This window comes from Drosophila erecta, unplaced genomic scaffold, assembly GCF_003286155.1.
Source record: "Drosophila erecta strain 14021-0224.00,06,07 unplaced genomic scaffold, DereRS2 tig00000021-arrow-pilon, whole genome shotgun sequence".
Classification (NCBI taxonomy): domain Eukaryota; kingdom Metazoa; phylum Arthropoda; class Insecta; order Diptera; family Drosophilidae; genus Drosophila; species Drosophila erecta.
The window spans coordinates 12,429,196-12,452,227 of record NW_020825198.1 but is presented as its reverse complement, the minus strand read 5'-3'; the positions used below and the strand labels follow the sequence as shown (position 1 = coordinate 12,452,227).

General features: G+C 42.6%; 8 protein-coding genes across 9 annotated transcripts; 4 read left to right on the top strand and 4 right to left on the bottom strand.

Moving 5' to 3' along the window:
* The first annotated feature begins 678 nt into the window (after positions 1 to 678).
* On the top strand, positions 679 to 2,105 carry LOC6544595. The gene is made up of 4 exons (XM_026977078.1): positions 679 to 770; positions 823 to 938; positions 1,001 to 1,188; positions 1,249 to 2,105. Exons 1-4 carry the CDS (start codon positions 709 to 711, stop codon positions 2,038 to 2,040), a joined length of 1,158 nt encoding a protein of 385 aa, XP_026832879.1. The 5' UTR covers positions 679 to 708; the 3' UTR covers positions 2,041 to 2,105.
* A 174-nt stretch (positions 2,106 to 2,279) lies between these two features.
* LOC113563902 (adenylate kinase isoenzyme 1-like) lies at positions 2,280 to 2,680 on the top strand. The gene is made up of 2 exons (XM_026977081.1): positions 2,280 to 2,440; positions 2,493 to 2,680. Exons 1-2 carry the CDS (start codon positions 2,300 to 2,302, stop codon positions 2,637 to 2,639), a joined length of 288 nt encoding a protein of 95 aa, XP_026832882.1. The 5' UTR covers positions 2,280 to 2,299; the 3' UTR covers positions 2,640 to 2,680.
* A 324-nt stretch (positions 2,681 to 3,004) lies between these two features.
* LOC6544594 (adenylate kinase isoenzyme 1) lies at positions 3,005 to 8,517 on the top strand. 2 transcript variants are annotated; one of them, XM_026977079.1, is made up of 14 exons: positions 3,005 to 3,091; positions 3,148 to 3,282; positions 3,339 to 3,473; positions 3,530 to 3,664; positions 3,721 to 3,855; positions 3,912 to 4,046; positions 4,103 to 4,237; positions 4,294 to 4,428; positions 4,485 to 4,619; positions 4,676 to 5,111; positions 6,906 to 6,989; positions 7,270 to 7,392; positions 7,740 to 8,117; positions 8,182 to 8,517. In XM_026977079.1, exons 10-14 carry the CDS (start codon positions 5,109 to 5,111, stop codon positions 8,278 to 8,280), a joined length of 687 nt encoding a protein of 228 aa, XP_026832880.1. In that variant the 5' UTR covers positions 3,005 to 3,091; positions 3,148 to 3,282; positions 3,339 to 3,473; positions 3,530 to 3,664; positions 3,721 to 3,855; positions 3,912 to 4,046; positions 4,103 to 4,237; positions 4,294 to 4,428; positions 4,485 to 4,619; positions 4,676 to 5,108; the 3' UTR covers positions 8,281 to 8,517. The 2 variants fall into 2 exon arrangements, with proteins under 2 accessions (XP_026832880.1, XP_026832881.1); XM_026977080.1 differs by lacking the exon at positions 6,906 to 6,989 and having other exon boundaries at positions 3,007 to 3,091.
* A 1,254-nt stretch (positions 8,518 to 9,771) lies between these two features.
* Positions 9,772 to 11,029, bottom strand: LOC6544593 (collagenase). Its single transcript, XM_001972477.3, has one exon. It carries the CDS (start codon positions 10,876 to 10,878, stop codon positions 10,021 to 10,023), a length of 858 nt encoding a protein of 285 aa, XP_001972513.1. The 5' UTR covers positions 10,879 to 11,029; the 3' UTR covers positions 9,772 to 10,020.
* A 4,102-nt stretch (positions 11,030 to 15,131) lies between these two features.
* Positions 15,132 to 16,372, top strand: LOC6544592 (THO complex subunit 6). The gene is made up of 2 exons (XM_001972476.3): positions 15,132 to 15,341; positions 15,406 to 16,372. Exons 1-2 carry the CDS (start codon positions 15,229 to 15,231, stop codon positions 16,343 to 16,345), a joined length of 1,053 nt encoding a protein of 350 aa, XP_001972512.1. The 5' UTR covers positions 15,132 to 15,228; the 3' UTR covers positions 16,346 to 16,372.
* On the bottom strand, positions 16,313 to 18,174 carry LOC6544591 (esterase P). Its single transcript, XM_001972475.3, has 2 exons — positions 16,736 to 18,174; positions 16,313 to 16,677 (listed from the first exon to the last, which is right to left on the bottom strand). Exons 1-2 carry the CDS (start codon positions 18,129 to 18,131, stop codon positions 16,430 to 16,432), a joined length of 1,644 nt encoding a protein of 547 aa, XP_001972511.1. The 5' UTR covers positions 18,132 to 18,174; the 3' UTR covers positions 16,313 to 16,429.
* A 52-nt stretch (positions 18,175 to 18,226) lies between these two features.
* On the bottom strand, positions 18,227 to 20,087 carry LOC6544476 (esterase 6). The gene is made up of 2 exons (XM_001972474.3): positions 18,637 to 20,087; positions 18,227 to 18,586 (listed from the first exon to the last, which is right to left on the bottom strand). The coding sequence occupies exons 1-2, from the start codon at positions 20,030 to 20,032 to the stop codon at positions 18,339 to 18,341; spliced, it is 1,644 nt and encodes a 547-aa protein (XP_001972510.1). The 5' UTR covers positions 20,033 to 20,087; the 3' UTR covers positions 18,227 to 18,338.
* An 825-nt stretch (positions 20,088 to 20,912) lies between these two features.
* On the bottom strand, positions 20,913 to 22,342 carry LOC6544475 (inositol oxygenase). Its single transcript, XM_001972473.3, has 4 exons — positions 22,230 to 22,342; positions 21,989 to 22,163; positions 21,199 to 21,775; positions 20,913 to 21,141 (listed from the first exon to the last, which is right to left on the bottom strand). Exons 1-4 carry the CDS (start codon positions 22,245 to 22,247, stop codon positions 21,033 to 21,035), a joined length of 879 nt encoding a protein of 292 aa, XP_001972509.1. The 5' UTR covers positions 22,248 to 22,342; the 3' UTR covers positions 20,913 to 21,032.
* Positions 22,343 to 23,032: the final 690 nt, after the last annotated feature.

The following is a 23,032-nucleotide window of genomic DNA, read 5'->3' as shown; positions in this document are numbered from 1 at the left end:
TTAACAAAGGACAAATTAAAGGAGCAACCAATACTATGGAGAAACTGTTTATACAATACACGACGCATACATATAAATCAGTTATAGGTACATATACATAATGATAAACAATATACAATGTACGGTTAGTTATAGTGTATAATTTTTGTATTTAAGTTTTTACAACAGCAGAAACAGAAACAGCAGGGGTCGTTTCGCAGTTCAGAGTTTAAAAAACATTTGCGGTGTAGCCAGAAACCGAAGAAACAAAGAAAGCCAACTAGAAATATCCTGCAATATACGTGAAGTTGAAATTGTCGAGTCGATGAGGAAATGTTAACAGCATAAGAGTTAAAAGCAACAATGTGGTGTATTAAATGTTCATAAATCTAACAATAAGTGTATTTTCAAGGTGTAAAATGTTATACGACATCAATTAAAACGAGTTCGAGATTGCGACAAGCTCCATTGCATGAGAGGGCAAGAAATGTTAAGCGTATGTTATGCGAAACTAACAAAACTACAATTATACAAAGAATAAAGATTTATAAATAGAGAATACTTGTATACTTATTCCTTTCTGCGAGTTGTCCAAAAATTATAGTTCCAGTCAAAAATTCAAATACGATGACAACCCGCCAAAAGTATCGATTCATCGGTAACAGGTTAGAAATCGGTAAGCTGGTACTTGATGGTATATTTAAGCGGTCTAGCTTTGGTCACTCTGACATGGACGCCAAAACACAAAATTCGGAATTTGTGGAAATTCATCCAAGAAATAGCTATTTAAGGTAACTCCTGACTGAGATTGCATTACCTAAGCTTCAAATCAAGTAATTCCAGTGCCCAGGAGCTCATTGCTCATCGTCACACTGAGTTCGAACCTGCGAGTGGAGGTCTAAAACGAACCCAAAATGAGGGAACTGCATCGGAACTTGAGGAGCTTAAGCGAGCGCAGGGTTAGAATTGGTTATAAATATTGCAAATCCATATATATAAGTAAATGCTGATAACATTTTAGAATATTTGCGAGCCCAATTGTCAGTGCCGCGGATAGAAAGACTTGGAGGAAGGGCCCTTGCCATTTGGAACGAAGAGCAACAAGTGGCCGAAGTCATACGCAAAGATGGTAAATTCGAAAATTTCGGGTACAGCGAGCAGGGAAAGCTGTACTTGGAGTACTATGAAGCAATGTTCCTACTAGAAGTTGTAAGACTCAAAATTGCGCTTTATATTCCAACCATATACATATATAGAACATACTTTTAGGGACGCTTACAACTGGAATATTACGGCTCAGTAGTTTCAATCGAGCAAGCTTATGTGCTCCTCCTGGGCGAGTTGGAAAGCGAAAGGTACACAAACTACCTAGTTTACTCGGCTTTATGCCGATCTGGCTATATCGTCGTTAAACATGTACCTCCTCAGGAAATTCCCCAAGAAATTACAAGTGCAGATTGTATTTGGGCCCTGCTAAAAGAAAAAGTGGCAGATCAACCAGTACCTGATCATATTAGAAATACACCATTTTATCACATCGCAGAAAAGCGCATGGAAGAAATGAAAGAACGTATAACATCTCAAAAGATAGAAGACCCTGATATCGTGATAGAGCCCATTGATTTGAAATTCGGACAACGAAAACGTATGGCTGAAGAAAGCCCAATTGAAGAACCCGTCAGTAAAAAAGAAAAGATTTCCATACCGGGTCGAAGTTTAGTGGATCAACTTAAATCCGAATTTAGCTATGCCAAATTCGAAGAGATCTTTGAAAAGTTCGAATTGGTACAACTTAAAAGCCAAGATTATACCAAAGAAGAATTAGAGACTCCCTCTGCCTTAAAAATAATCTTTGATCTACATCTGCACAATAAGGGCTTCAGAAAAAGTGACCCCAAAACGCCCAACTTTAATGTAATCATACTGCCATCACAGGCGGCGTTTCCCACCCATGACGAAATCTCCAAGATTAAACAACAAAATCTTCGCACCGCCCCATTACTCGTCATTTCCGTAAGCGAATCCAAGCAGATACAGGCCTTTCTGTACTATATTGGTTGATGATTGCCCATACTGCGGATGTGCCACCTTAATAAATTGTACGTGTTAATATTTTAAAAGCTCGAAAAGTTTATTTTATTTACCAGGCATTGTTTATAAAGAATGCAGGCACGAAAATAACAAAGTACGAGCAAAACTTGTCAAAATATCCAAATTCCTACCGAAACAGTTTATTTTTGTATTGATATTAAGGCATTGTTTTTGAAAAATTTGTGCTCAGCTATGGTAGGTGTTCATAATACCCTACAGCATAAATCTAATGCACATATGTATGTTACAGGAGGTTCCTATGGTGTGGATAATGGGCGGTCCGGGCAGCGGCAAAGGAACTCAGGCCCAGAAAATTGAGAAGCAGTATGGCTTCAAGCATATAGACCCCATCGCATTGATCGAAATGGAGGTAATCAAAAACAACATCTTAGGGGATATTTGCTTATAACTACTAAATGCAGATAGCCACGAATAGCCCTGCTGGCGATAACTTTGCAAAATTCATAACAGCAGGAACTCCAATACCCTTGCCACAAATTGTACCCTTGATTGAAAAACAGTTGATGAGCCATCGTGGTGTACTCAAGGGCTTCGTCATTGATGGGTAAGTGAAGCCAGAATTTTGACACAAAATAATCTATATACCTCTTTTCAGATACCCCGCCGATTTGGAGGAGGCCGAAATATTGGAGGATGGCTTCGGGTCGCCGAACTTAATTATTGCGCTGGATTTGGATCAGAAAGCCGGAAGTAGTCGCAGTTCATCCAGTGTCGCTGCGCGTCCAAGTCTAGCAATGTACATAGAGAGCTCTAAAGCGGTTCTGGAAAGATACCCGCAGGCCACTTTGAAAATCGACGCTAGCCAAGAGCCGGACACAATGTTTCAGGAAATCCAGTTAAACATGGATATGATCGTTAAGCGTCAGCAACGCATGGAAATATCACGCTAGTGCATTAGATACTTAACTTAAGCGAAAGGCTGCTAGCACGCCATATACCAACTGAATCGAAATGAGCTCATACACAGAACTAACGCCAGAAAGAGTATATAAGGAACAAGGTAACCGCCCAGTAAACCTGCAAGTGACATTAATCAAACTTGATGTATTACGATAGATCGAACTCGAACTTGATCAGGACTACATGGACTAGTGACCCGGAGAACACCACCTACGAATCAACCACCTACCAACTGAATCAAAATGAGCTCATACACAGAACTAACGCCAGAAAGGGTATATAAGGAACAAGGTAACCGCCCAGTAAACCTGCAAGTGACATTAATCAAACTTGATGTATTACGATAGATCGAACTCGAACTTGATCAGGACTACATGGACTAGTGACCCGGAGAACACCACCTACGAATCAACCACCTAGCAACTGAATCAAAATGAGCTCATACACAGAACTAACGCCAGAAAGGGTATATAAGGAACAAGGTAACCGCCCAGTAAACCTGCAAGTGACATTAATCAAACTTGATGTATTACGATAGATCGAACTCGAACTTGATCAGGACTACATGGACTAGTGACCCGGAGAACACCACCTACGAATCAACCACCTACCAACTGAATCAAAATGAGCTCATACACAGAACTAACGCCAGAAAGGGTATATAAGGAACAAGGTAAACGCCCAGTAAACCTGCAAGTGACATTAATCAAACTTGATGTATTACGATAGATCGAACTCGAACTTGATCAGGACTACATGGACTAGTGACCCGGAGAACACCACCTACGAATCAACCACCTACCAACTGAATCAAAATGAGCTCATACACAGAACTAACGCCAGAAAGGGTATATAAGGAACAAGGTAACCGCCCAGTAAACCTGCAAGTGACATTAATCAAACTTGATGTATTACGATAGATCGAACTCGAACTTGATCAGGACTACATGGACTAGTGACCCGGAGAACACCACCTACGAATCAACCACCTACCAACTGAATCAAAATGAGCTCATACACAGAACTAACGCCAGAAAGGGTATATAAGGAACAAGGTAACCGCCCAGTAAACCTGCAAGTGACATTAATCAAACTTGATGTATTACGATAGATCGAACTCGAACTTGATCAGGACTACATGGACTAGTGACCCGGAGAACACCACCTACGAATCAACCACCTACCAACTGAATCAAAATGAGCTCATACACAGAACTAACGCCAGAAAGGGTATATAAGGAACAAGGTAACCGCCCAGTAAACCTGCAAGTGACATTAATCAAACTTGATGTATTACGATAGATCGAACTCGAACTTGATCAGGACTACATGGACTAGTGACCCGGAGAACACCACCTACGAATCAACCACCTACCAACTGAATCAAAATGAGCTCATACACAGAACTAACGCCAGAAAGGGTATATAAGGAACAAGGTAAACGCCCAGTAAACCTGCAAGTGACATTAATCAAACTTGATGTATTACGATAGATCGAACTCGAACTTGATCAGGACTACATGGACTAGTGACCCGGAGAACACCACCTACGAATCAACCACCTACCAACTGAATCAAAATGAGCTCATACACAGAACTAACGCCAGAAAGGGTATATAAGGAACAAGGTAACCGCCCAGTAAACCTGCAAGTGGCATTAATCAAACTTGATGTATTACGATAGATCGAACTCGAACTTGATCAGGACTACATGGACTAATGGTCTGGACCACCTACGATATTGTACTCAAAATTTGAATTGAAAAGTTCGGGTTACAGGCGGAACGGCCAAAACAAAAGCACTGGTAGGCGAAAAGCTTTGGAGCAAAGCTCGCGTGTCTATGCGCAGTGAAACCGTTAGCCGAATCGGATCGAAACGAATCGGAATCACTCAGTCACTCTCAACTCACGCAACACACAGGGTGGGTGGAAAATCGTCGGGCGGAGCAGTCGAGAATCTGGACGAGAATCGACCGACCAAGTGGCGCTAAGGAAGGCAGGCTACTAAGGCTAAGGCTAGTAAGGCATCCGGTTATCACACCACCGAATATCTCGCGATTTCTTCAGCCAAAGTCCCGCAGCAGCGACGTGTATATCTAGTATACATCATCATCATCATGGTGAGTGTTTCAGTGCGGGCGCTGTGATTTGTGTTTTCGTTTCTGCTTAATGCCCAATTTATTTTTATTTGTTTGTAACCCACACAACCCAAATGTTTCACTACTGATTTAAATCGGCCTTGCACTCCAACCGGGAAAGTTACGGCTACGGCTTGAAATTGGGAACTCGGGGGGGTCCCATCGACCTTGAGCCACTTGCATTGCACTTGACCTCGCAGCCCTGCGATGCAATCAAGAAACTCTGGGGGCCCACAAGCTAGCTCACTCAGCTTTTCAAGCCGAGAATGGGGATGATGTCTTGGGTCGGTCAGCTGTTCCATGTTTACTGCTCTGGTATAAATAGAGCCTCTCCTCAGTCCGACGATTACGAATCTGTGAAATTCCCTGCCCGGACGAAACAAATTAGCATCTGATAGAAACAAACAAAAATAAAAACCGAAATTTCACATTCCAAGCTCGAACGAATTTTGACGTCAAAATCTCGATTTGAATAAATTTATGACCAGTTGTTCGGCACACAGGAATTTCTGGCGGGGCTTGATTCATTAACAAGTCCCCAGCCTCGTCGCCAAAAAGCAGTTTAAATGTGTTTATTGGCGCTACTCGAACTAGACAGTCATGCCGGTTTTTAGTCTTGGTCGCGTCGCATTATTAATTTGTCAAAACAAAGAAAAAATAAAGACACCCATAAAAGAGATCAAGAGGCGGGTTCCATAAAAATTCCTCTAGGTTTGCTGGATAGTTTTTAGTTCCGTTTGAGCGGAAGGAATGTGTGCAGTTATTGCTAGAATTATATAATTATATATAATTAGCGTGTGAAGGATAGTTCCGAATGCAAAATCATTAAACAAATTAAATAAATTAATAAATATGCAATGAAAAACCTTCCTAAAGATATATATTAAGCCGAGTTTCATGAAAATCCACGTGAATTAGCTGAACAGAATTGTTCTATAATTATATTTAAGTATTTGGGAACCTGCACACTTGTTAAATCACCATGTAAAGGTTAGTTCTAAATTATTAACCACGGGGAATCCTTGGAAATGACATTGAAAAGTCACTGAACCACACAATCTATAGACATATGAAGAGGAATTACGTAAATGAGCTTGAAAATCATAAATTCTCGCACGCAACAATATAAGTGCGTAGAAATGTGCCATAAGAAAAGTCGGTGAAAAACAACATCTGAGAAACGGAAAAGCACTGGGCTTATGCTCTGAGAAAAATCGAAAAATCTATAGGTGCCAGCAAATAACCTGAGCATTATCAAGCTGTCCGAATCCGAATTCATTCATTTTCTAGATTCTATTTTCATTTTTTTACCCCATTTTTCGACGGGTGCGACAATGCGGAACAGGCGAAATCGCCTTCTAAATACTATATCAAATTCTGATCTGCACACACGCTATATCTATATGGTCACGGGAACGATGCCATTGTTTACACTTATCTAGATATTTGTTGATGAGATCGAGCCATTATCAATACCATTTGTGTGAATGGAGTAGAGGTGCCAATTGCCCCGAATTGCCCCAAATAGGAATGATATGTGTGACGCAGTGGTTGCCGTTCAAGATCAATGTCGGGGGCCAATGTAATATTTATAACCTACATACTCGTAAAGTTCCCATTTTTGTAGCAAGAACACTATTTTGCGCTGGCAAAGTGCCCAAAACTACTAATGACTACATACATATTAACCAAAGCCAAATACATATCGGATGTAGTTCAATAACACTATGAGTCTGAGATATCTAACCGTCCTCACCAACTGTCTCGATTGTGTAGTTATTTATGTGTCACCAAAAGGTTATGAAGAAGGAGGCCGAGGAGAAGCTCAAAGCTGAGGAGCTCCGTAGGGCACGAGCCGCTGTAAGTAGCCCATCTGGATCGGATCCGAGTCACTGGGCACTATATCCTACTTCTAGGATTAGTAGTATGGCATGTTATCTGTCTGGCCGCCGCTTCACCAAAAACAAACGTTTTTCGATCCGAGAATATTGAAAATTGAAAAAACCTCTTTTGTACCCCAAAATATCCACGCCCCTTAATCCAACTAAGCTTGCGTACGTGTTACCACTAAACCAGCTAATTTTAGATGTTTCTATGCCTCGGTGTTGTGTGCCTGCTAACCCACATCTTGTCCTTACAGGCTGAAATCCCCATCATCTGGATCTTGGGCGGACCTGGGTGCGGCAAGGGCACTCAGTGCGCCAAAATCGTGGAAAAATACGGATTCACACATCTGAGCAGCGGCGACTTGCTGCGCAATGAGGTAATTAAGGCGGAAACACTGGAATAGTCGGGCTATCTGCTGCTTGCAGATGGCAAGGGTGTATTGCGATTCTGGAAAATGATTTTATTTGGATCGGTGTACATTCATTGCTATTTGTTATTGCCCTAAACAAACTATCGAGATAATTACAGCTTCGTATTTATAGCACGTTTGTGTGTTTAACTTCGCATTCAAAGGAAGCTTTTATTGCCTATAACTATTTCAAGTTTATTCAGCTTTGAATTGTAATTGTTTCATGTTTAAAATGGGATAATTACCATATTAATAATGTATACCATTTGATTTACTTTTACTTCCGCAATTTCTAATATACCTCAATGTTGTAGGTGGCTTCTGGATCGGACAAGGGTCGCAAGCTGCAGGCGGTCATGGCCAGCGGTGGCTTGGTGTCCAACGACGAGGTGCTGTCCCTGCTGAACGACGCCATCGTGCGGGCCAAGGGCAGCTCGAAGGGATTCCTCATCGATGGATATCCGCGGGAGAAGAACCAGGGCATTGAGTTCGAGTTGCGCGTTGCTCCCGCCGATCTGGCGCTGTACTTTGAGTGCTCCGAGGACACGATGGTGCAGCGCATCATGGCTCGTGCCGCAGCTTCGTCTGTGAAACGGGACGATGACAACGAGAAGACCATTAGGGCTCGCCTCCTGACCTTCCGGCAGAATACCAATGCTATCCTGGAATGTTACGAGCCCAAGACCCTGACGGTGAGTATTATACTTAATATGGAAAAGTCCCCTAGTAATTAGCACTGTTCAATTTTAATCACAGATCAATGCCGAGCGTGACGTGGACGATATCTTTCTGGAAGTCGTCCAGGCCATTGACTGTGTGCTGAAGAAAAAGCAGCAGAACGCCGCCCAGTGCTAGTTGAATACTCATCCATTTGGAAACCGGTACCAAAGTCAACATTTTCAGTGCACTTTTTAGAGCGAATCACACAATCTCAGAGCTGAGCACAAATGAAAGCGAAACACCAAATAAATTAGTCTAAATCTATATTATGTTACCCATATTTAATGGCATTATTCTTCAATCAATTGCAAGCAATAATTGATCTAGTGCTTTAAATAAATTTACACATACAAATGGAATGTTTAGAAACAACTTTTGTACCCTTCGATCGTTTTGCCTGGGAGATCATAAAATGCTGATAATTAATTGAGTAATGACTGTAATTTGATAGTAAGCATTTTCCCAGCTATTCCATAAAATGCTAATCTCGACTAGGCACGATTTAGGGTTTTAATATTGCTAATTATTCATAAACTAATTGAATGATCCAAGGGCGCGTGTGCTCGAAAGGAAAACATTCGAAAACATTTGCCTTGAATGCTGTGAGTGCCACGTGATTTATTATCGAAAACTACAAGACCATTTTGTTTACTGAACCAGTTTGCTATCAGCATTTAAATGTTGTGGGAGTCCAGTAGAACAAACTTAACCTCGTATCTAAAATACCTTGCCAAATATCTCATTTACATGGGGATTTTCGTAGTGAACGAATACTGATTAATTGCTGCTGTATAAGGAGTTTTATAGATGCTTATGAGACTCGTCCATTTACTTATTTATGGTTAAACGGCGAAGAAGAATTTTATTGAGGCACTTTCCAAATTCTGTGAATATATCTTTGCTAAACATTAACAAGTTGCACCCGATAAACTGCTCGAGTCATAATAAATTATATGGCTTGGTGGCGAATTTAAATCAGAGCGAGTCTTCGGATTAATTGATCTACTGCTACAAGAGCCATTGAAATCCGTTGGGGATTTGTTTCTGAGCCCAGTTAAATCAGAAGTATTTCGGGCCATAAGATGATATCAATTTTTGATAAATCTGCCATCGAAAGAAATCTTCGTCCACTGAAAGAGTGCGTCACGAACTTCGCTGTGAACGCAAAATAGAACTGACACAATTCGAACAAATGAAAATCTTGTTAATATCGGACTGCTCCTCTCCAATCTCCTCTCGAAACTGGTAGTAATAGAATCGTCCATCCGTCACGGAACTAAATACCAGACGTCATCGTGTGGAGCTCCGCATCCAACTGGAGTGGGTTCAAGTCCTTGAAGATCGAGTCAAGTGTAAAGTCAACACCGAAATATTATGTAAAGTAAGTGGTCTTCAGCAGATGCCCCATAATAGTGGGCTTGCTAAATTATGTAAAGATCTCAGCAGGAGGGGGTTCAGAAAACCCCAAGCTAACAATGTGGATAGAAAACGGAACAGTTAACCACTCAGAAATTATCACTTTTATCGCTCGAGATCTCAGATCCCTCCGAAATGCGGGAATTCCAATTCCACAAAAATCAGCATGACTAAACAGACAGAAAAGCCGAGTCAGGTTTCATTTTTTGTTTGATTTTTGTTTTTATTTCTGCGTATACAATTTCTCTATATTTCGCAAACATTTGTTGCTCTCCTTTTGTTTGCGGCTTGATTTGCATCTGCCGCTGCCACTCTTACAACTAAAATAAATATAGATGATTAAATAGTTAAAGCTATCAACAATGAGAGCTACGAGATATCACAAGATTGGAGAATTTCTTTAAAAACATAAAGCTATAAAGATTCAGTCAGTGGTGGGTTGATCCCCAGGGAGACATCTTAAATGAGATTGTTATCACTGTACTGATGGTGATGCTGATGTGGCTGTTGGTACTGCTGATGTGCCGGGCTATGGCCACCAATCTTGCTCTCGATCCAGTCCAGATAGTGCGTCACGCGGGTGAATCCGCCGGGAATGTTGGTTTCGCATCCATCGGCGGGTCCGAAACTGGTTATGCCCACCACCATCTGGGTGTCCTTCAAGACGAGAGGACCGCCAGAGTCACCAGTGCACACTGTCTCATCCTTCAGACCCTTGGCACAGATCACTCCCGCCGTGACCACATCGTACTCCTGGGCGCACTCCGCATTCGAGATCACACTCAGCTCGGTGTACTGCATCAAGTCCGAGTTGGTCATCTCCACCATGGCGCCCCATCCACTGGCCACCACGCTCATGCCCGCGAACTGCTCATGTCGATATCTGCTTGGCAGCGAGGCGGGCTGAATCCGTGACGTGAATGCCACATCCTGCGGCAGCTTGACCAAGGCAATGTCATTGGCCGCCGTCTCCGGACTGAATCGCTCGTGGACGATGAACTTGCTGGAACGCAGCACCAATCCGCCCGACTGCTCCACATCCTCCACGCTCTTGGTGCCCAGATACACATCGAAGTGCGTCACGCCCATGGTGCAATGGCCAGCTGTTAGGATCCAACGCCTGTCCAGCAGAGTGCCGCCGCACAGAATCCGTTTGCGCCACAGCTGCTTTCCGATGAGCATCACCTGGTAGGGGAACTTCTCGATCCTCCCGTACTTCAACTGTCCCACTGCGTAGCTTGCCGTGGGTGTGGGCTTCCACATCATTAACAGGACCATTCCCAATCCCAGCAGGTGGGCTATGCTGTTGTGGTTCATTTTGCGTTTCTGTTTTCGAATCTTTACTGCACTTTTGTTCTCACTGAATCTGTCTCGTTTGGCGAATCTTGAAATCTCGTCTTTTCGGGTTCTTTTATGACGATTTTTGCGTTTCTCTGGGTTCTGCGCGCTTTGAATGTTCGCTTCAATCTAAATCCATTCTGATGGAGCCGTGATATTTTATACCTCGTCGCTCGCGCTCAGCGAAAATATACATATTTCGCCGGCTATCGCCGCCGCTCCGAACTGGACAGATCAGATCGGCAGACGCTTCTCCAGTAGCCTGTTGTTATGACAGCAAGCTGGTCGTAAAATCTCGTTTATAACGCTGGCTGGAATCTCCGAATCTGAGATAGTCGGCCGATTTTCATTTGGCGCGCCTAGCTGGAGCAAAGTTCAAATTTCGAATGGGAAACGGAAGTGGAATTGGGCTTTTTTGATTGCGTCTATCCCGAAATATGAGATTATGTCTATCCAGCTATGAATTATTTCAACACTCTGAAGAGGTTTCCACGAATTTCATAATTTTTGGGCGAGAGAAAATCGAGATAAAAGCCAAGTTGGCGGAGAATAGAACAGGTATACCCTTTTGGTGGATTGAATTTTGTGGTGACAAATACGAATTTATTATGTATAAACTTTAGTGGAATTCTCACTAGAAGACTCGTTTTGCGTTTTCCTTTGGCTTTTGGCAATTGCCAAAGAATTCAGAAACTCAGTTGGAAATGTTTCATTCAACTGGAAAGATGGAATTTTTTTGGATTTATGAAAGTTGCTTTTGCGCATTTCCATCTCCATCTCCATTGGCATTTTTGTGATCCGTAAACAACGGGGGACTCCGAAATATTTATTTTCTGATTCAGTGGCGCCATAAGAGTTCGTCTCAAATAAGTTATTCATTTACGCCTCAAAGTCCAAAAATTGTTGCTAATTCCAAGCGAAACTTTTGGCCAAATTTCGGGAGAACGGCGATGAATCAAGTTTGTTGATTCTTTATTATAAACAAAATTAATATGTAGATTACGCTCCAGATCAAAATCACAACAATGCTGACTCAATCAATGTTATTGTTTAAGGTTTTCTTAGCATTTTCCTGTTTTCTTTTGGATCTGCGCAAAAACTCCGTAAGTCCCAATGGAATCAAATATTTAAAATGGGAGTTAATTTGCTTGGCGCCAGTGGTTTTCGGGCTGTTAATCAAAACACCGGAGATTAGCGATCGCCTTAATTTTATTTACTTGATTAGCAGCCGAATTGTAAAAACAAACAGCGAATGGCTTTGTTTTTCAACGGAATGCAGTACGTCAATGAATTGTTAATCTAATGTTTTATAAGGAGTATATCCAAGCGATCCAAGTAATTACTTTTTGAGGAATATATAACCTAGAGCAACCTAAAGTCGGGGATTTTTGGACCCTCACGACCGTAATGTTTGCACTACTCATTGGCAAGTTCAAGTTTATAAATATACAAACACTAATAAAGTTAATTGGACATGAAGGTGCGAAGCACTTGCTACTTGAGGCATTATATTCCTTGATTTTGATGCGGATCATCCCTTAAAAGGCCAAGAACAGCACGTGTAGGACATATAAATACATATATGAGTATAACTTCCCGTTCGGGGAGGTGCCTTTTATTGATGGACAGGCTAATCTACCAATTAGTTTTCAGCACATCGTCAAAGTTTATAGAACAGGTTCGAATAAAACTTTACTTTCTGGCTTTTTGGGGCCAATTTGAGTTTTTAGTGCCACCCGACGATCGAATGCATATTTCATTTTTCTTCAAATGCTTTGAATAAATTACCCCAAGAACCGGCGAGATTTATTGGACAATTAAATATTAAATTACTCGACCGGGAATCCGAGTTGTAAATTGATGCAAATTGGGGCCCGGGAACACCCAAAGAGGTGTTGTTTTTACCAAAAAGTTCAGCGGCTTTCATCGCTGGCGCCACAAATGTTGCTTACCTTGCCCGAGAAAGTAGCTGACCTTGAAGGAATTCCGATTCCGATTTTGATTCCGATTCCGAGATATCATAGGTAGAAAGCCGAGATCGGATCGATCTGGTGTCTAATTAGGCGCATGTAGAGTGCAATGACCAATATTCTTGACTGGCGTATCGAGAGGGGCACATCAAATCGGCCGTTGACGTCAGCTAACACCATTTGTTTCGTTTTCAGAAAATAATTAATGCATAAGAACCCGCCGAATGAGCTTTTAATATGCAACGGCGTAGAACCAGTAGTCGCCATACCACTTTTCGCCAGGCAGTAAAAGTTCCACTCCCCCGACGATTCCATTTCCTCCGGAGGGCTACCGATCTATTGGGACCAGGCCCAGAGTTTTGGACAAACTAGATCCGGTTGGACCGAATTTAATTTCGAGAAGCGTGGCGAAGAGAACCCCCCGCAATGTGGCAAACAAAAATAAGATAGCAAGAAAGAAGAAAGAGCCGCTTAGAAGAAATTTATGGCTCTTGGGGATTTCCCAAAATAGCCAAATACTGGGCCACAAAAACAAGCTCCCATGACGCGAAGCTGTTGTGTAGCAAACAAAATTCGCTAAAATTCATCAAAGGCATTTATCATTAGTCGGGTGAAAAAAGAAAGAAAGATGATCGTTTGATCGCTTGATCGCTTGATCGCTCGATGGCCGTTACTCAAATTGAAAGAAACTTTTTGGCGCCAGTAATCCAGACTGTAAAATATCTATCTATCTATCTACATTCGACCACACTGGAATTCCCAGAAAACACGTGCGAAATGCCAATCCGAATGGTCCAATAAAAACCTAAGAAAGTCGTCAAAAAACAAATCGTCTTGGAGTCTCGTTTCGATTTGGCATAATACGTCAAGTTGTCAAATTAAATTTGCATGCCATTTATATGCTGCCAAATGAAGCGCAGCTACAGTCGCCTAACAAACTTGATATGTTTTGGCCACAGATAAGGAATTGATTAAGCCGGAAAACCGCATTTCAAACGCCCAACCTGAAGTTCCGAAATTCTAAGCCTTAGTGGGATTCGGGGAATTTTGAATGTTTTTTTTATTTTTGGTGGGGGCTGTATCTAGAATGTGAATTATGCTGCGACAACTCGAACAGCTTTGTGGCGCCAAAACAATTAATTTTAAATCGGCTGTCTCGACATTAATAAGCCATAGGTATTTGCATATAAATTAGAACGATTAGAACGGCCGAGAACAACAGCCTGAAAAATGTGTATCATCAGCACTCATTAGAATTTGTATTAGGTTAATACGTGACTTCTGTATTAATCTTAATATTTAAAAGGAGAGTGAATTCAATTAAACGGGGAGCAGTTAGCAGCTAAATTTAATTGTAATAGTATAACATTATGTGTAACATCAACTAGGTCAATCTTAATCGAGAAGAAAAAGCTTTGTATTTGTTGTATTTCCTAATCATCAGCATGGAATTCTTGATGAAGCCATAGAGTCGTAGAATTTATAAGGTAAATAAAAGCCCAGGTAAATTATGTTATGTTTGATTGGTAAACAACGGAAACCTGATGTTGATAGCCATTTAAATCGAAGCTGCCTATTATTGTTTTCCAATCATAAGTGGGCAATCAGCATTTGCTTATAGGCAAACATGGGTACAAGCACGCTCTCCAATTTTAAAGATCTCTTCAAAATTGACGTCATATTGAAGGCTTTTCCATCACCTGATGATTCACTTCAATCCAATTTATTAATTCAATATTAAACGTCATGGTGGGTTCAGGAATTCATATTTTTGGGCGATTAGTCAACGTGTGTTTCGCCTATTTGAAAGGTCACAGACTTTCTTAAAGACCTGCTCTCACTGTGAATGCAAAAAAATATTTAATTTGCGGAATGCCATCGAACTTTATGTCTGATTAAGGCAGTAATTCCGATTTTAGGCCGCATAAGGCTGTCCAGCTTACAATTAATGAGATTAATCGTAAATAAACATTTACGGTAAGCACTTGTGACATACGATAACTTGAAGCAGACACATGGAGAATAATATTTTTAATAAGGAAATCAAATTGCAATCACCGGCGAACGATTTTGCTCAGATAAGTAAATTTACAATTGGTTGTATTTCCTCAAAAACAAACAAATTTCGAATGATTGAAAACAGGTTCTTTCGTAAATTCAAAATCAACGTTACGTTGGCTAACGGTTGCACGTAAATTTAATGTAATACAAATGCTACGTGATATGCTTACGCGCTTTTCAGTATATTTTTCAAATAGAATATAATATTTTTGGTATATGGCTCAGACACGGTCACTCTAAATAGCCGGCGTAAACAAAGCGATACAATTTGGTTAAAATAATAAAATTAGCTAAAAATATGAAACAAAAGGATCTGAAACGCGCTTACAATAATGTCCTAGCACAGGCAATATCCGCCTCCCATCAGTACCTATTTGCGGGCAATTTATTTGGCGACATTTTCGTACTCAGGTGAGAATCGTTGATTTGGCGCAATTTCCTTCCTATCTTATTTTATTTTACTTATATTTTAAAGAATAAAAGAACTGGACAAGGGTTCCGAGGAGCCACCTGGCAAGCTTAAGATCTTCCCGCAAGGCAGCGATGTCGATATCAATTACCTGGTCTTCCATCGCGATTTCCTAATAGTTGGTGCAGTGGGTCTTATTTACGGATTGAAATGGAACGAGGAGGAGGAGACCCTGGACACCAAACGCTCCTGGGAGGTAAAGATACCGATGCAAGTGGATGCCGTCGAGGTGCCGGATGTGAACTCCATGTGGCTGGACTCGGAAAACAGCATTCTGCTCGCTGGCTGCGGCGACGGAGTGATCCTACAAGTGAGTTTGGAGGACGGACGCATTCAGCGCGAGTACCGCGGACACACAGACTACGTACACAGTGTGGTGGGCAATACCAAGGGACAGATCTTCTCTGGCGCCGAGGATGGCACTGTGCGAGTGTGGAGCACCAAGCAGCAGGAGCACACTGCTATGCTGGAGCCTTACAAGAACCCAAATCTCTTGCGGCCGGATTGGGGCAAATGGATAGGAGCAGTGGCTGTCAACGAGGATTGGCTGCTCTGCGGTGGTGGCCCCAAAGCATCAATTTTCCACCTGCGATCCCTGGAGTGCACACGTGTCTTTGACTTCCCTGGACGCGTGCATCTTTGTGACTTTGTGGACGACTGTGTCTTAATCGGTGGAGAGCACAATCATGTGCAGTCCTACACTCTAAACGGAGAACTGCAAGCCAATATTCCCGTGGAGCACACTGCCTGCTACTCTGCTGTTTGGCAAACATCGCCCATTAAATTAATGTCCATTGCGGGTTTCAGCAACAAGTTGCACATCCTCAAAGATTTCCGCTTTCTAGACAGCAAAATTGATCTGTACGGCAATGTACAGGGTGAAGAAAATGAACCGGAGGAAGACGACGAACTGATTGAGGAACCGCTGACGATTGAGGCGGCATGAAGGTTTAATAAATTTGTTCTTTAATTATATTATTACACTGTTCACATTTCTTGCATGCATACATTTACATACAGCTTACATTCTTTAGGGAAACTCAGCATATTGTTCGTTCTTACAAGCGTTCCGAGAAATTCGCTGCACTTGGTATTCTTCGCTGTTCACATTATTTCTAAAAATACACTCTCCGAATGTCAATGTTCCCTCATCGTTACGGGCGAAATCCTCCAGCATCTTTATAAACTTTTTTGAAATAACTTCTTCATCCGGACGCTTGTATTTTTGGAATAGACCTGGATTAAAAATCAAGAAAAAGTCGTCTCCGTGTACAGTACCTTAAAAAATAAGAAAAAGTTAGAGCATATAATATTTTAAACGCAAGTATATACGCACCAAAATTTACGTCAGTGCGATTGGAAAACAAGTGACCCACTCCGAAGTCGGCAGGATTATCGTAGACAAATGAATAAACCGGACTTTTGCCATGCTTTCGGTGAAGATCTATTGAGCTTGGCACGCTATTCTTGAAGAGAATATCAGTAAACATTCGCTGCACATCCCAATAACTTTCCACACTGAATCGCCGATCTCCTAGATACTGCTGCCTGAGATCAAATGAAAGATCATCCATATCCTTAATGGTTTTCTTGGAGTCCCGATAGAAAAGCATGTATGGAGCCCAGTCAAACCATCGATCATTGAGTAGGTCAATCCAACTCTCTCCGGTGGTTTTGTTTCTTTCCAACAGCTGAGCAGCGTTGTATCCTCCATCCTCGGTGGTGTATGTCACAGCCCAAGGGACTTGCGCAAACTTTCCGCTCTTAATCACATATCTTGGGTCCTGGGTAAGAAAGGCGTCTGGGGCATCTGCTGGCTCCACAACAGGTCCGAAAGCACTGAAAGGCATATAGGAAAACACAAGGAAGCTTCGGACAGCAGAGACTATTTCGCTAGCCGGCTTAGACTTTAAGCAGTCCTTGAGTTCTGCTGAGACATTTGTCTGTCCACAACCGACTATCCGACCCAGTTCAAATGTACGTCGTCGTCCACTCTTGTGAATAACCCAAGGATCCAGGGCATTGCCGCTCACCGAAATTGCTCCCTTGGCCAACTGGCCGAAGTCCTCATGCAGGAGCTGTAAGTGAGTCGAGGCACCGCCTGCAGAGTGACCAATGACCACAATATTATCAGGCATGCCGCCAAAGTGGGCAATGTTCTTCTTGATCCATTGTAGAGCCAGACGTTGATCCTTTAAGCCATTGTTTCCCGGCAAGTCCCTATCACCGGTGCTTGCAAAACCCAATGGTCCAACGCGGTAACTTATTTTTACCAAGAGCAACTGTCCCTCACGCATAATGTAATCCTGTCCATATACTGATCCACCACCGAACATGAAAGCACCTCCATGCAGAAGGACCACGACAGGAAACCTGCTCCCACTGGGTTTCTTTGGCTTATAGATGCTCACCGTTAAGCAGTCTTCATTACCCATCAGCTTATTGTCTTTGGTTTCAAACTGGTTCCATTGTAAGCAGGCAACTGGAGGCCGAGTAGCATTGAAAAGGCCTGTCCAATGATGACTGTACTGCTGAGGTGCCTCGAAACGGAGAGCACCAGTTGGAGGCTCGGCATAGGGAATCGATTCGTAGCTGTAGTACTGGCCATTATCTCTGCCCTGAATTTTTCCATTTGGGATCTCAACAACCAATGGATCCGCTTGTAGGACAACTTCAGATCCTGAGGCTGCTATCCAAAGCAAAGTCAAGCACAACAGCTTGAGTGTATACATAATCTGGAACTCCACAGGGCACAGAACAAAAACTGCGGTCTTATAAACGTGGAGGGTTCTTTATAGCTGCATAAAATGAACACACCCAGAACAAACATATTTTGATACAAACGAGTTTTGTATATATGTCCTTTCAAGCCGGTTAGGAATTCACAAACTTAACAAAAATTACACAGAGCGAATAACATTTTATTTTATTAAAGTAACTTACGGAAATTCAACATATTGCTTATTCTCGCAACCATTCTTACTAATAGATAACAACTCGAATTTCTCACTGCCTACATTATCTTTGAAAACGCATTCACCATATTTTAGAATGCCATTATCACTCAAAGCAAAATCTGCCAGCATATTGATAAAGTTTCTCGAAATTAGCTGCTCGTCCGGTCGCAATTCCAAATCTCTTACGAAATTTTCGAATATCAAAAAGTAGTCGTCACCATGCACAGTTCCTGTAAATGTTATATTAAGTTAAGTCCATTTATAAGTACGATTTCCTTACCAAAATCTATATCCTTGCGGTTGGACAGGGCATGTGCGATTCCTGTATCGGCTGGATTGTCATAGACAAAAGCGTAGGCAGGACTTTTTCCATATTTGCGATGAAGATCCAATGAGTCCTGCGTGCTGTTCTTGAAGAGAATATCCGTGAACAGCTGCTGTAAATCCCAATAGCTTTCGATGCCAAATCTCCGATTGCCCAAATATTGCTGCCTAATTTGCCGCGAGTAATCGTCTATATCCTCGATGGTCTTCTTCGAGTCCCGGTAGAACAGCAGATAGGGGGCCCAATCAAACCAACGATCGTTCAGATCCTCGATGACTGTCCCAGATTTTCCGTACTTGTTCCATTCATTTAAAAGTAAGGCGGCATTGTAGCCACCATCCTCAGTGACGTAGGTAACAGCCCAGGGAACTTGTCCGAACTTTCCGCTCTTAATAACATCGGTGGGATTTTGGGTGAGAAAGGCTTTTGGAACATCCGATGGCTCCACCACGGGACCAAATGGAGCAAAGGGCACATAGGAAAATATCAGGAAGTTACGAACGGCGGTGACTAATTCACTGGCTGGCTTGGTCTTTAGGCATTTCTTCAGGCTGGCCGAGTCCTTGGCCAAACCACATCCCACGATGCGACCCAGTTCAAAGGCTCGTCCTCGTCCGCCCTCCTGGACAACCCAGGGATCCAGAGCATTTCCGCTAAACGAGATGGCCGCCTTGGCCAGCTGGCCGAAATCCTCACGAAGCATCTGCAGATGGACCGAAGCTCCTCCAGCCGAGTGACCAACCAACACGACGTTCTCTGGTTCTCCTCCAAAGCTGGCTATATTCTGTCTAATCCATTCCAGAGCCAGCCGTTGATCTTTCAGGCCATAGTTTCCGGGCAGATCCGCATCGCCGGTGCTCGCGAAACCCAATGGCCCCAGGCGATAGCTTATCTTCACCAGTATGAATTTGCCCTCGCGCATCACGTTCTCGTGTCCATTCAGTGCTGCTGCACCGAACATAAAGGCTCCTCCATGAATGTGAGCCACCACCGGATAGCTGTTCCTGCTGCTATTCTTCGGCTTGTAGACGCTGACGGTCAGGCAATCCTCGGCTCCCGCCAATTTGTCGTCCTCAGTCGTGAACTGATCCCACTGCAAGCATGCCACCGGCGCTGTGGTGGCATCGAAGATATCCAACCACGTCTGTTTGTACGGCTCTGGAGCCTCGAGTCGCAGATCACCAATGGGCGGTTCGGCGTAGGGAATCGATTCGTAGCTGTAGTAGTTACCATTATCGCGACCGCGCAATTTTCCCTGGGGCAGCTGCACCAACACCAGGTCATCCGGATCACTCGCGATCGCACTGAGCCAAAGGCAGCTCAGCCCAATGATAAGTCCCACGTAGTTCATGTTGATCCTCACTCCGGCGAATTCAGACCGCAACTATCTTCAAATGGGAGAACAGCAGCCCCTTTTATTCCGTCGATTGGCTTATCGCCGCCCGGCCACCTGAACAACCAGTCTCAATTGAGATCTGGGCACGCCTTGAGATTTGTTTTCAATGGCCGGCTTGGAAATGGGAGTAGCTCTTGTGTGGACATCCACTTGATAGGCGTGTACGAAATAAAATTATTACACTACGATAGCCGTATACAAATTAGGCTTGTAACATTTAGATTAAAACATTTGACTGCGCTTAATCTATTTTTGAGACATGCATCCCAAGCAATTGCCGATCCCACTTTTATTACACAATCGCTTCACGTCAACTTGATTAATTACTTTATATGCATGCAATTTTTGTGACTTGATGTTTATTCAGATGGACTTGATAATGCACTTTAAATGAAACCGTTTAGTAGACGAGTCGGATTTTTGATATTAAATAAATACTTATTAAGTATCGAGTCTCATAACATACATAAATGAATAAAAGATGAAAGGTATGCATAATTACCTTTAAAAAAAGTTGAAGGCACATTTAGAAAACAAAATACTATCAGAAAGTATCGTCTTTTGGAACATGTGTAGTATTCTGTCCTTTGTATGTTTCCAAATGAGAATTAAACCACATCAGGTATACATTTCAGCAACAATAATACTCACTGTACAATTCGAAGTACTACAACTACTAATGTGAATTCTTAGGATATTAATAATATTCCTGCCAAAAAGTATGCACTCCTTTATCAAAACAAAACCGACTAAATTGTAAATAAAATTGATCAGAATCGCTAGTCAAGTTGTTCCAGCCAATACACCAGCAAATTTTACCCAATCAAGAAAGGAGTAGGGGGATTATTTAGGGATATATATGGCGCATACACATTATATTATATTACAGGTATAAATGTTGTCTTATATATTAAGTGAAAGCAATTAGAAAGCTAAAGGTTGCACGTAAGTACGATTAGAATTCCAGGACACCGGGTAAATATTTGTCGATCAAGGTCTGGTAATATGGCCACAAAGCTTCAATATCCGGAACCACCTCGCTCTTGGTGTACAAATCATAGCGACTGCAAAACGGAATGTTTATGTAACTGGCTAGATATTAGTGTTTATACGGAACTCACTTGAAGATCAGCACCCACTTCTTGGTCTCCGCATCCTGGGGAGCCTCCAGGTGCTTGTAGTCGCCGCCATTGTGCCAGGGATAAAAGGAATGGAACCGAATGATGTTGCAGGCTACATGGGGCAGCTTGGTCTTGTTGTGCTTCAGCACGGAATACATGTACTCATCGTGACCCCAGGACATCAGCAGGTTGTCCACTCCGCAGTTGGGCTGATAGATGCCCAGTTCGGTATTGTAGGCGGGATTATCACCATCGGGATTCCCCTCGAAGCTCTCCTCCCGGTAAACAATGCTATCGCCCCAACGGCAGCCCACGGCGAAGGTGTCGCCCACCACTGCCCACTGCGGCTCGCCGTAGAAGGCCATGATCTTGCCCAGATCGTGGATGAGCGCCGTGAGATGCAGCCAATCCTGCTCCGGGAACTCGGCGCGTGCCCGCTCGGCAGCCTGGAAGGCGTGGATAATGTTGGGCAGATCCAGGTCGGGATCCGATTCGTCCACCAGATCGTTCAGCTTCTCCAGGGCTTCGCGCACAGTCATCCTAATCGTGTTGAACTTCAGCCAGTGCTCGCGACGGCCTAAAAATAAGATGGATCTTTTAGTAAAATGGTTTTCCTACTGAAAATAACATTTATTAAATAGCTCGCATTGTTTAGAAACCATTTAGCTAATCTGATCATTTTAAAAATATACACTTTTATTGTACTTTCACACATTTTTACACTTCAATCTTTCTTAAAACAAACTTAAAAACAAACAAGATTATAAGGTTTAGACTGCTCCTCACTCACCCTTGACGAAATCCACAGTCTGGTTCAGATGCATCTGGCGATAAGTCTGGCGCACACGTTCCTTCAGGGGATCGCTGGTGTCCACACTGTAGTCCCGGAATTTGGAGGGATTCTTGTCCGCAAATGAGGGCTCGGGGCGCATCAGCTCCGAAGGATCCAGGAGTTGGACATGGTGCTATGGATTAAATTCACAAGCGAATAAGCGACTGCAAAAACGATTACCGATCCCGAACTTCGTTACCTCCGCAAGGATTCTCATTTTGAAGATTTAATGTTAATAATAAATACAAGTATAAAAGAAAACTATTTGTGGGTAGTAACCGCTCACTTGAGCGAACGAAACACTTTTGAATCGCTGGACGCAGAGATCTCAGACTTTTATAGTCCGCCGGCCATCGGAAATTCACAATCGCATTCCCTATAGTACACTCGGTCCTATTCTAAGTGTACTCGAAAATGATTTATAGTATGTTTCTTATTTTTCAAAACACGAGAGTCGCTCGCCCCGCTTCCCGTGCGGCCCCTTTCAATCACTATCAATATTACGTCGGAAACCGGGCTCAAATGATCTAACTACCATATAACACTTGGCTTCATTACCCCATTATCGGGAGCCTGGGACGCCTACACGACGCCAACTTATCTGGAGCTGCGTTACATATTTGCTGCCTTAATTCATAAAACTGGAAGCTGCACTTGACTGATAACAAGGAAAGGGTGCCCACAAAAAAGTACCACAATGAATCTGCTCCACATCCCATATCTGAACCAAGTGCAAGGCCACGGCATTGAGTTACGAGACTGATTGTAAAGGTCGTTGCACGAGGACTCATGAATGTATTGCTTTAAAATGTTGGAAACGATAAGAGTATTAGCGGGCAGTGCGTTGCTCTAAGTTTATTTAAAAATATTTAGTACTTTCTATCCCAGTTCATACTTAAATGAAAGTGAGGCTTCAGAATGCCTATTGGTTCAAGGGACCCACCAATCTAATTAGCTAGATGCGTTGACTCACATAAATCTTTATGAAAATACTATTATATA

Bases quoted from the DNA above. Each gene is read 5' to 3' on its own strand.
- LOC6544591 (XM_001972475.3), bottom strand. From the start codon at position 18,131: ATGTATACACTCAAGCTGTTGTGCTTGACTTTGCTTTGGATAGCAGCC. The intron at 16,678-16,735 runs GTGCGTATATAC...TTATTTTTTAAG, and splicing joins TCGCACTGACGTAAATTTTG to GTACTGTACACGGAGACGAC.
- LOC6544593 (XM_001972477.3), bottom strand. From the start codon at position 10,878: ATGAACCACAACAGCATAGCCCACCTGCTGGGATTGGGAATGGTCCTG.
- LOC6544475 (XM_001972473.3), bottom strand. The intron at 21,776-21,988 runs GTGAGTGAGGAG...TCTTATTTTTAG, and splicing joins GACTGTGGATTTCGTCAAGG to GCCGTCGCGAGCACTGGCTG. The intron at 21,142-21,198 runs GTGAGTTCCGTA...TCCGTTTTGCAG, and splicing joins AAGTGGGTGCTGATCTTCAA to TCGCTATGATTTGTACACCA.
- LOC6544476 (XM_001972474.3), bottom strand. From the start codon at position 20,032: ATGAACTACGTGGGACTTATCATTGGGCTGAGCTGCCTTTGGCTCAGT. The intron at 18,587-18,636 runs GTAAGGAAATCG...TAACATTTACAG, and splicing joins CCGCAAGGATATAGATTTTG to GAACTGTGCATGGTGACGAC.
- LOC6544592 (XM_001972476.3), top strand. From the start codon at position 15,229: ATGAAACAAAAGGATCTGAAACGCGCTTACAATAATGTCCTAGCACAG. The intron at 15,342-15,405 runs GTGAGAATCGTT...TATATTTTAAAG, and splicing joins GGCGACATTTTCGTACTCAG to AATAAAAGAACTGGACAAGG.
- LOC6544594 (XM_026977079.1), top strand. The intron at 6,990-7,269 runs GTAAGTAGCCCA...TTGTCCTTACAG, and splicing joins TCCGTAGGGCACGAGCCGCT to GCTGAAATCCCCATCATCTG. The intron at 8,118-8,181 runs GTGAGTATTATA...TTTTAATCACAG, and splicing joins ACGAGCCCAAGACCCTGACG to ATCAATGCCGAGCGTGACGT.
- LOC113563902 (XM_026977081.1), top strand. From the start codon at position 2,300: ATGCACATATGTATGTTACAGGAGGTTCCTATGGTGTGGATAATGGGC. The intron at 2,441-2,492 runs GTAATCAAAAAC...TACTAAATGCAG, and splicing joins TCGCATTGATCGAAATGGAG to ATAGCCACGAATAGCCCTGC.
- LOC6544595 (XM_026977078.1), top strand. From the start codon at position 709: ATGGACGCCAAAACACAAAATTCGGAATTTGTGGAAATTCATCCAAGA. The intron at 771-822 runs GTAACTCCTGAC...AAGTAATTCCAG, and splicing joins CCAAGAAATAGCTATTTAAG to TGCCCAGGAGCTCATTGCTC. The intron at 1,189-1,248 runs GTAAGACTCAAA...ACATACTTTTAG, and splicing joins CAATGTTCCTACTAGAAGTT to GGACGCTTACAACTGGAATA.